This window comes from Aphis gossypii, unplaced genomic scaffold (assembly GCF_020184175.1).
Source record: "Aphis gossypii isolate Hap1 unplaced genomic scaffold, ASM2018417v2 Contig00595, whole genome shotgun sequence".
Taxonomy (NCBI): domain Eukaryota; kingdom Metazoa; phylum Arthropoda; class Insecta; order Hemiptera; family Aphididae; genus Aphis; species Aphis gossypii.
The window spans coordinates 9,484-20,781 of NW_026083185.1; the positions used below are offsets into that span (position 1 = coordinate 9,484).

Sequence of the window (11,298 nt, forward strand, 5' to 3'; positions counted from 1 at the left end):
CACTCATTGTTAACAATTTATAATTAATATAATAAACACACTACACTCTAATATATTTTAATATATGTTATTTACCCACCCATTAAAATAAGAAACTCAAAAGCGACTTCTGAATTATTGACTTCGCCACGTTACTATTTACATTATTTGTATTTTACACACATTTTTATTTTATACAGACTTAAGTATATTTTATTGTTTTTACATTTAGGTATATAGTTAATATTAAAAGTTAAGACCATGTCAGATTTAAGTAGCGCTGAAGAAGATGTAGGAATTATAGAACTAAGGTATGTAATTCAATAATAATTACCTATTCTTTAGGACACACGATTTCATAAAATTGACCATTTAATTATTACATGATGTATAGTTAACTATGTACTTAATTAACTTTTTATGTATGTACAGTTTGTATTTATAGTCATTTATCCCAAGATTACAAGACATTTATTTTAGGTGTAGCAAAATATAATTTTGGTTACACCCCAAAAAATGATTTTAATAAAAAAAATTAAAAGTATTTTTAGATTCTGAACGAAGTGATGAATGTATTGATTCTATAATGATGTGTGTTTTTTTTTTGTTTTTGTGTCTGTGAACAGCATAACTTGTCAAAATAATGCTTAAATTTCAAACTTTGGGGGTGTTTTCCGATGGCAAAATTATCTTTAGTACATTAATGCATTATAGAGGCCAAAAGTAAACATTTTCCAACAGTTTTCATACAATTTTTAAAAAAGATTTTTTTATATGGTTATAACTTAAAAACTTATCACTGTAAATACTTGAAAATTTCACCAAATGTTTATATAAGTGTTCTTTATATACAGTTAAATTTTCAAAAGATTTTGAGACAACTGAAATTTTCGATTTTTCTAAGAATTTTTTTTGAAGTGTTAATAAAAAATTTTGGGTACCCAACAAAACTTGAAAATTTAATACAAGGTTTCTCATGATGGGTTCTTAATGTATTTTAAAAAAAAATCAAAATTTGTTGGTCACAACTTTTTTTTATAAGTGTTCATAGATCAAACATTCACGATATATGTCAAAATCACGAAAATTTGCAAGTAATTTTGTAGTTGAAAAATCATAAGATTTTTGTGTTTATATCTATAAAAAAAAGAATTTACAATTTTTTTTTTATTAGCATTTGAAATTCAAATATTGACAAAAATTCAAAATCATGAATATTTGCAAATTATTTTTTAAGTATAATTCATAAAAATTTGTGTGTATGCAGCAAGAGTTGAAAATGTAATACAAGTTTTCCATAAGTTTGGCTAACAATAATTATAAAAGAAATTACATTTTGGTGTGTTCAGGCACATTAAAACATAAACCACCCTTTATATCAACCACTGGAAATTATATCCTAGGCTGACAAATCATCTTCGTTCAGAATCGTTTTTAGTATACAGTGATACCTCTCATTGGATTCTAATTGAATACATCAATTATAGTGACCTACTACTAATACTTTTATTTCATATCAATATTTAAATTGTATAAGAATAGATAAGTAGGCAATCAGTGTTGGTTCATCTTACATTTTTTATTTGGCAGAAATTTAGAACAAAAAATTTTTTGTTTTAGTTTTTTATTACATTATAAACATTATCAATTTTTGCATAGACTTAGAAGACCAGATAATGAAATATCAGCCAGACAATTAAGGCGAAAAATTCACAATGATACACAACTTCTAACAAAAAAATTATTTCCAGATGTTTGTACAAATAAATCTTCTAAAACATCTTTATCTCTTAATTGTGACCAATATATTATTCCTGATTCATTGCAAGACTTAAACAATGATTTAGAAAAAAGTTATTCTTCAATAAAATGCACAAACTATACTAAAAATAATAATTATCAGTTGTTACAATCAAATAGTACTTTTTTTGCCAACCACATCTAATCAAAAAGATATCTCGTCTGAAAAAAATGAAATTTCTTTTAGAAATAAAATAACCCGGGCTGTTGCAGAACAGATAACTCATAAATCTTTGAATAGATTACTACAAATTTTAAAGACTCATTCTTGTCATAGTGATTTACCATCCGATTGTCGATTTCTATAAATACACCTAGAACTTCAATTATAAAAGAAGTTTATCCTAGTTATTGTTGGCATAATGGTTTGGAAAGTGGAGTACAAAATTTTTTGAAATATAAAGGTCAGCTAATTAATGATACTATTGAATTGATTATCAATATTGATGGGCTTCCCATCAGTAAATCTTCAAACAGTCAATTATGGCCAATTCTAGGATCAGTTTTTGGTTTTAAAGATATTTTTATTATTGGAATCTATCATGGAAATTCTAAAAAACCTGAAGATGCTAACTTATTTTTAGAAACATTGGTTGAAGAATCTAAATATGTAGTAGAAAATGGTATTTTTTTTAATAACAAAAAATTACGTTGTATAATAAAACTTATTTGTGCAGATGCACCAGCAAAATCTATGATTCTAAATGTCAAAGGATATGCTGGGTACTCAAGTTGTACAAAATGCTGGGATGAAGGTGAATATTATGAAAAAAGAATTTGTTTTTCAGATAAGGCAGGAAAAGAAAGAACTGATCATGAATTTTTTTTAAAGAGTGATGAGAATTATCATTTAGGTGCTAGTGCTCTAGATGAAATTCCATTATTAGGCCTTGTCACTAATGTGCCATTAGACTATTTGCATTTAATTTGCTTAGGTGTTGTTAAAAAACTTATACATTTATGGTTTTGTGATAGCCTTAAAGTGAAATTGCAATTTCGAAAAATTAAAATAATTTCAAATTTATTAAAAAACAATATACATCCATATGTGCCTTTAGAATTTCAAAGAAAACCTAGAGCATTAAAGTATTATAAGCAATGGAAAGGAACTGAGTTTAGACAGTTTTTGCTGTACAGTGGCCCAGTTGTCTTAAAAAATGTTTTATCTAATGAAGTATACAATCATTTTATGACTTTACATGTTGCGATCACTATCCTTTCTTCAAACAATTTTTGCGCCGATACATCAAATTTACTTTATGCCCACCAATTACTTCAACATTTTGTTACATCTTTTAAAACTATTTATGGACATCACCATCTCTCACATAATGTTCATGGATTACTTCATATAGTACAAGATGTAAGAAATTTTGGATCTTTGGACATGTTTAGTACTTCCAAATTTGAAAATTTTATGCAAAAAATGAAAAAAACTTTTACGGAAAGATGACAAACCTCTTCAACAAATTCTCGAAGGATTCATGAGATCACATGTTTTCGTGAAGAAGAAATTACGTCTTTTTTACACAATGATAACATAAGTTTCAAAAACCCTCATTCCAATGGTCCTCTTTTAAATAATTGTTCAGATTTTCAGTTTTCAACTTTGTTATTTAAAAATATGACATTTAAAATTCAAACAAAAGCAAACAATATTTGTGGTCTTACTTCAGGGAAAATAGTCATCATCGAGAATATAATAAATTCCAAAATAAATAACGAAAGTTACATTATCGGCAAGGAATTTTTAGAAATGAAACCATTATATACTAAACCTTGTATATCTTCTCATTTGGGTATTTATTTGGTTTCAAATCTTTCTGTAATAAAACAATGGTCCTTAAATAATATTATCCAAAAATACTTTTTGTGTAAAATTGATTTGGAATGTTATGCTGCCTTTCCACTTATACATGTAGACAGTAAATGAACAGTAAATAATGTAAGTAATTTCTGTAAATTAAATTTTAAATAAAAATGTATAGTATTGTTGAATAAAATAAAATAGAAATTTAGAATTATGTTTTCTAAAAATACATGTTTAAAATATGTTATTACTTATTAGGTACATAATGTGTAGCAATAATTAAATAATAATTCAAAAATAGTAAATAATTTATTACTTTAATAATAATACTTATGATTACCTACATTACGGTGTTAAGAAGAAAATAATATTTACAATTATTAAGAAAAAAAAAAAAAAAAAAAAAAAAAAAAAAATCAAAAAAATCAAATTTAATAAGATTTTTTTAAATTATATTTTTAGCTCTAATTTAGCCAATTTGAGTTTACAATACAAGTTGATACATCAAAATTACTTAAAAAAAATAGAACAATCCAAAAATGATATTTAAAATAGGGGTTGCCATTAAAAAAAAATAAAGTTTTGTTGCGCATGCGTAAAATACTTAAGTTAAAAAATTTTTAAATCATAGAAATGTATGATCTGTAAGTCTTATTTAATGTCCCGCAAACAGAATTGAAAAATATTAAAAGGGCAATGAGTGATAAAGTGTACCCTGTCTCTTGGGACACACGGTATATATATGTATATATTTTTTTTTACAATATTAGTTACTTAGTGCTATTTAATTATCATATACTTTTTTCTAATTTTAGTGGCTTAATTCTATTTAATTATAAAAAAATGCATATATTTTATTTTTATTTTATTGTAATATAGGGGAGACCTGGGTAAGTTGACGAATCTAAGGTTTGATGTATTTTTAAAATATACTGCCTTTATATATATTAGTAAATTTTACACACATAGATAGAGGAACTTTTGAAGAATTTTCTAAAATTAAAAGTTAGACTTAATTTTTTTTTAAAGGATTAAAAAAATAAAATTAAAATAATTTGGAATTCGTCATCTTACCCATGTGCTGGGGTAAGTTGACATTTTGCCGGGTTAAGTTGACATAGCATAATTTATATTATGTTTTAATGAGTAAATATTCTTTTTATAAAGTTCAATGCATTTATTTAAAAATCAAAAAATTCAAATAGTCTTGAAAACAAATATAACAATAAAATAACATTTTTCTATCAGTCTGAAAATAAAATAAAATAACATAAAATAAAATTGTAACCTTGTTCAGCCTTAATATTAAATATCTAAAACAATAAAATAAATTTTTCCTTCAGTCTGAAAATAAAATATTCAGTCTTAATATAAAATACATAAAATAATATAAAAATCAACTTATAAAATATGTTTTCTGCAAAACTCGCAGGTGAATGTTTTCCAACATTCTACTCCTGCACAAAGTTCGTGAGCCCATCTTCCACACTTGATACACTTAATCCACGATTCACCGTTTTTATCGTTACGATAAAGTTCTTGGCAAAAAATACATTCTTCGTCATAACTTGATTCTTCATTATCTGTATCAACATATGGAACTTCATCATCTTCCGATTCTTCAGAAGATAAAATTATTTTGCGTCTAACATTTTTCCCACGCAGTTTTTTATTTTTTATCTTATTTTCTTTTAATAGCTTTCTTTTTTCTAATCGTTCTTTTTTTTTTTGTTCATTTAAGATTTTCTGTTGTTCTTTCATTTCTAATATGGATTTTACTGGTGAGCTTGTTATTTCTAAAGTTGGCATTTTGGCCCTAGGTTTGCGTTTGGAAACAGGTCTCACTGCCACTGGTAAAGCTGGTAGTTTTGCTGGTTGAATGTGTTCAATTGTCCGACTTGATCCAGGTATAGGTTGCTCTTCATTCATTGGCCTAGGTATAGGGTGCTCTTCATTTATTTGTCCAGGGATAGGCTGATCTTTATTTATTGTTTCAGGTATAGGCTGCTCTTCAATAGTCAATGGTCTTTCTGTAACTTCCGCAGAAGCAAAATCATAATCCGAAAAAATATTTGGATTAAAGGGTTCTATACCACAAGCACTGAAACCTTTTATGGCATTTCCTACAGTAGCAGCTCTATTATATGATTCACCAAATAGTTTTCCAATATCACGATCATTTATTGCACGTCCCGGGTTATTTACCATAAATGTATCACAAGCTTGACTATAATACGTCTTCAGAGGCCCGAAAATTGCAACGTCTAGTGGTTGTAACTTATGTGTGGTATGGGGAGGAAACCCAAGCATTGTAATATTATGTTCACGACAAAAACGAATGGCTTGTAGAGAAACATGCGAAACGTGGTTATCCAGAATTAATAATATAGGATTTTCAGGAGTTGCTTTTACATGCTTACAAAAATGCTCAAGGTAAAGTAAGAAACTGTCAGAAGTCATCCAACCATTATCATTACCTATAGCCACTGAACCAGGAGGTGCTCCTTCTATTAATTGTTTATCCATACGTTTTCTTGCAAATATTAGAAAGGGTGGCACGTATACACCTGTAGCACTTATTCCTAAAACGACAGTGATATTTTTTCCACGTTCTGCAGACACAATTTTTGCAACTCTTCGTGCGACAGTTGGAGAAATAACTTTTGGTAGTTTAGTTGGCACGCTAGAGATACCAGATTCGTCCACATTGAATATCTGGCTGGCATTAAAATGTTTTTCAAGTTTGATTTCTTTTAGTTTGTCAAAAAATGCGCCAACATTTATTTTATTGAACGCCATAAGCCGACCAATAGAAGTTGCTTCTGGTTTTCTAACACTAAAGTTATACTTAGACATAAAGTTATACATCCAATCATCACCTGCTAGCTTAGTCTGTTTATTGAACCGGTGATGAATACCATTTTCCTCAGCAAAATCATACACTAACCTTTGGCACTGTAATTTTGTCAGACCGAAAGAACGTTTATCAATATCAGTAATATAATTTTGTAGTGTTTCCAATTGTTCATCAGTAAATGTGTTCTTAAACCTGCCTCCATTTGTCGGATAATCCTACAGCAAAATTAAATATATAATTTGTTGTTTAAAATTAACAAAATAATTTACTTCTGGTTTTTTTTTAAATATCGCTTCAGTGTTGGTTCTGGTATACCAAATTTTTTTGCAGATTTATTACATGAAGGTTTTACATCGTTGATGTAGTCATTTATAGCCAATTTTATTATTGCTTTGTCCCACGTTGGTTCAGTTTTCCTTTTATAGTTTCTTGGCATTGTATCTATGACGTAAACGTAGGTACACGAATTAACAAAAATATTTAGTATAAAATATAATCAAGTGGGGTAAGTTGGCGATAGTCATCTTACCCACGTCAACTTGACCCGATCGATAATATTTTTGTCTTTTTAACATACGTAATAAATATTAAGTATACATAAAAATAAAGCTTACACTATACTTTATTGATTCAAAATAATATATAATGGATTTCACTTACCTTTTTTTGAAAAAACGTTATTACAAAACACAGAAAATTAAAGTGTGTACGGTGATAACAGATAATCGTAAATAAAAACAAATGGTCTTTATCATGATTATTTCGTATCGGTTAAAATAGTTGTTCCTAACATCATTCCTTACATTTCTTGTAAAACATCAGCTGTTAATATAATCTACTATCAGTTATTATAAATTCGTCATCTTACCCAGCTCGTCAACTTACCCGGGTTTCCCCTAAACTGATATAGTTGAATGTTGTTAGGTGTTATCAATAAAAATAACTACAATAAAATTAAATATTAAATATTAACTTTAATTTCAATATGTATACTAATAATAAGTTATAATTAGATTTGCTCACAAATGAAGTATATTTGTTTGTAAAATCTTTAAAAGAAGAAATAGTTATCGATTATTTTGAAAATTTTGAAAACTTAATATTATTTGTGGGGCATTGTTTACATCCCTACTAATTGCAATGAGCTCTAATTGACCTAATCATAAATAATTAAAAATTTAAATGAATTCCTTACAAATTACAGCACTTGGTAAGGTTGACACGATGGTCAATGACACCTCATTTATGCTTAAATAGCTTCATGAGGGGTATTCCAGTATCTTCTTTTCTATCTAAAATTAATTTTTTACAAGACTCATATAGAAAACATTCAGACCAAATTGGGATGTATATAAAACTTTTCAGGAAATTTATGGCACCTTAACAGACTGCAATCAGGAATTAATGGGATAGATGCAGACCATAATGGTCTATGTTAAATACTTGGTCTAGTTAGTTCCTGGCAGGCAGTTTTTTGAAGAGTCTGAACTAGGACATTTGGAATCCTACAGACCGTCTGAGACTTACCCAGACTGGTCCGGGATTTAAATAGGTATTTCTTATAAACAGTCTCAAAGTCTGAAAATTCAGTACTAAGACCTTCCTGGGAGGGTCCATGTGTTCTTAGGGTAGTTCAGAAATTAGCGATGATTCTGAAATTGAAGAAGCAAGTACAATAAAAATGTCTAGTTTAGACATTTTGAGTTTTTTATCAAGCCACAACTTAATTGCAGCTTTTCCAAATCTGTACTTGGCATATAAGGCGTTGTGTATCATCCCTGCATCATCTGCATCTGCTGAACGGAGCTTTTCTAAAGTAACTTTTGATTATTAATTCATAATAATAGAACAATAAATAAATAAAGTAAATAGAACCATTATAGACTAGTAGAATTTTCATATTTGTCTAACAAACTAACTTCTACAATGTGTATGTTTGTAAGACGGTGACAACACTTGGGTGTGTAACACTTCTTAACTTTATATTTCATATTTTTATTAATAAATTATTGTATTATTTTTTAATTAATTTTTCTTAAAACACAAATTGTCATAATAATGATTTCAGGTAAAACTAGTTAAATCTAGACTTCGGTCAAGTATTGGGCAGAATCGGCTGGAAAGTCTACTGATATTAAGTTCTGAAAAAGATATTGAAATCAATCGTGATGAAGCAATTAATATATTTGCTAGGTCCTCTGATCTTTTAATGAAAAGTTTATTATTTAAATAAAATATCAATTGATATTGTAATAAATTGTAGTATAACTTATGTTACCCTATTTATTTAAATATACAAAGCAGAGTAATCTATTAAAAATATTGTCTCATTTCATGGTGTTTAAATTAATTTTATAATTATTATCTGTATGGCTTAAAAATTGTTTGTGAAAGGCGATGACCCCCCCCCAACCCTATAAATATTTTTTATAGGAACATTTTTAATTGTGAGACAAAATGTTGGTTGATGGTAGGTGGGTGGGTGGGTATTGCAAAATATACTTGCCTCTGAAAATATTCGAGTTCACCACGCCACTGGTTTGTATACAAAGCGTATCATAGTGTTTTCGATATTCTACGTTATTGAATACATACACTATACACAACATTTTTGTTTTTGTTTTTTGGGCACACAGTTTTCGCGTGTTTTAGTAAACCGTTATTTTTATTTTTTACGTTTTTTAAAAAAATACAACATGGACGACGAACATGTAACTGTATCTCCAGCTAAATAAAATCCAAAAGGAAAAGTAAGTGTTTATATTACTATTTTCCTATTGAAAATTTTTAATTTTCAAATATATATTTTTTCTTTAGTTTATTGGCACTGGTCAAAGGAAAATTATAATTAATCTCTACAAATATTTCGTTGAAAACAGTCTGAAAATCCAGACAGCCCCCGATTGACTTACAGACAAATGCTATTAGAAATTTCAAAATCTTCAGGTATTGGACAACGTACAATACAAACAACATTGTCGGAGTACAAAATACAAGGTACAGTTTCATCGCCTACCAAGGAAAAACATAGACCTACAGTAATTGAAAAAATCGACAAATTTGATAAAAACGCAATTAGGCAAAAAATTCACGATTTTTGGAGGAACCGTGAAGTACCAACAATTAAAAAAATTTTGGTAGCCATTAATGAGGATGAAACATTGCCTAATATGAAACGTACGTCATTCCAGGCAGTGTTAAAAGATTTACAATTTGAATACGTGAAAAAAAATCGTAATAGTGCACTTCTCGAAAGAGAAGATTTAATAACTTGGCGCTGAAGATTTTTAACCAAAATAAAGCATTACAGAGCACAAAACAGACCGATATACTATTTAGATGAGATATGGGTCAATGCAGGCGAGACACACAGCAGGACATGGCTCGACACGACAGTCAAAACATCACGTGATGCATTCCTTAAGGGCCTAACTGCAGGACAAAAGGAACCCTCCGGAAAAGGTAAGCGTCTCATCGTTTTACACATCGGGTCGTCAGATGGTTTTGTCCCGAGTGTGTAGCCGTTCTCTTAAAACTGATAAGAGCTGAGAAAAAAAAAGAAAAACTTGTTCAGATCATGTATACCAACACTAAAACATAAATTCCCTACACCGTTACCATAATGACATTACCAACATAAAAATGTATAAAACTTATATTTTATGTATTTGTATTCAGTATTGACATATAAGTGTCATATTATGTATGCAATGCCACAAATAATTAATATTCATGCAATATTCAATTATTGTTGTATTTCCTAACAATCGATTATTTTGAAACTGAACCCGCAGCCCGCACGTTTTAACTGTGCATAGCAGTCTTGGCGACAGGCATAATATTATATATTTATATTATGTAATTATACTATCTGTATTCAGTCTGGTTTTAAACACGTATAAAAATTATTTTTAGCATTCTTATCCGCTAGAATTGTTTGCAATTGTGTCTATAAATATTGTTTTTGTATAAATATCGATATATTAAAAGAGGGGAAAAATCTGATTATAATATACAATGGACTCAAAAGTACCGTCGGCGGCGTCGGGTCTAAATCATAATGCTATTTCATAATTATTAATTTCACTTTAGTCGTTGGCTGTCGTGTATGTACTATATATGTACCATCGCCTTAATAATGTATATCTGTTGTTTAAATATTGTTATTTGTTAATCCGTTTTCGCATTTTCCTATATTGAGATTAATATTTTATATTTATACTTATATTTGCTATAATATATAACATTTTACAATATATTAAAATGGATAAAACATCCGAATTGGAACAATGGTTACTTGAAGAATTTCCATCTAATATTGACTCATGACATAGAAATGTCTTAAATTGATCATAAGATGATGAAAGTCAATGCATCGATATGGGTAAGTTCATGGCCGGTCCTATATAGGGTAGGTCAATTGGGATATTTGTCCTAGCCCCCGCGCGAATTTTAGGGCCCCGCGATTACGTCATGAAAACTAGGTATGTTGTATGTTGCTAGTATGTAGTTAAATTGAAAAAAAATAATTCATAAATATTAAATTCATAAAGTTATAATATGTTTTTGAGATATTGCATAAAAATATATTTTATAAATAGCGTTATAGACTTATGGTTAATAATAGTTCTAATAATTCCTATTCTCGGTCGATGCTTAGTGTTATCGCATGAACGCTGACGCTATCAATTATTTCGTTTTATTTTTATATGTTGTACATGCAATTTGAAAACAATACGATCCGACGATACTGATAATTTTACATTTTCACTTTTAAATTGTACACATGACAAATTATAATTTTTCATGATTGTATATGCAATAGGCATCGTCGCATACTCGCGTCGCTACC

At 28.6% G+C, this 11,298-nt stretch overlaps 1 protein-coding gene across 1 annotated transcript; it reads right to left on the reverse strand.

The window, feature by feature from the left end:
• Nucleotides 1-4,654: 4,654 nt before the first annotated feature.
• On the reverse strand, nt 4,655-7,339 carry LOC126554758 (uncharacterized). Its single transcript, XM_050209795.1, has 2 exons — nt 7,107-7,339; nt 4,655-6,887 (listed from the first exon to the last, which is right to left on the reverse strand). Exon 2 carries the CDS (start codon nt 6,455-6,457, stop codon nt 4,991-4,993), a length of 1,467 nt encoding a protein of 488 aa, XP_050065752.1. The 5' UTR covers nt 6,458-6,887; nt 7,107-7,339; the 3' UTR covers nt 4,655-4,990.
• Between the last annotated feature and the right edge of the window lie 3,959 nt (nt 7,340-11,298).

Coding starts and splice junctions, on each gene's coding strand:
- LOC126554758 (XM_050209795.1), bottom strand. CDS start 6,457: ATGTATAACTTTATGTCTAAGTATAACTTTAGTGTTAGAAAACCAGAA.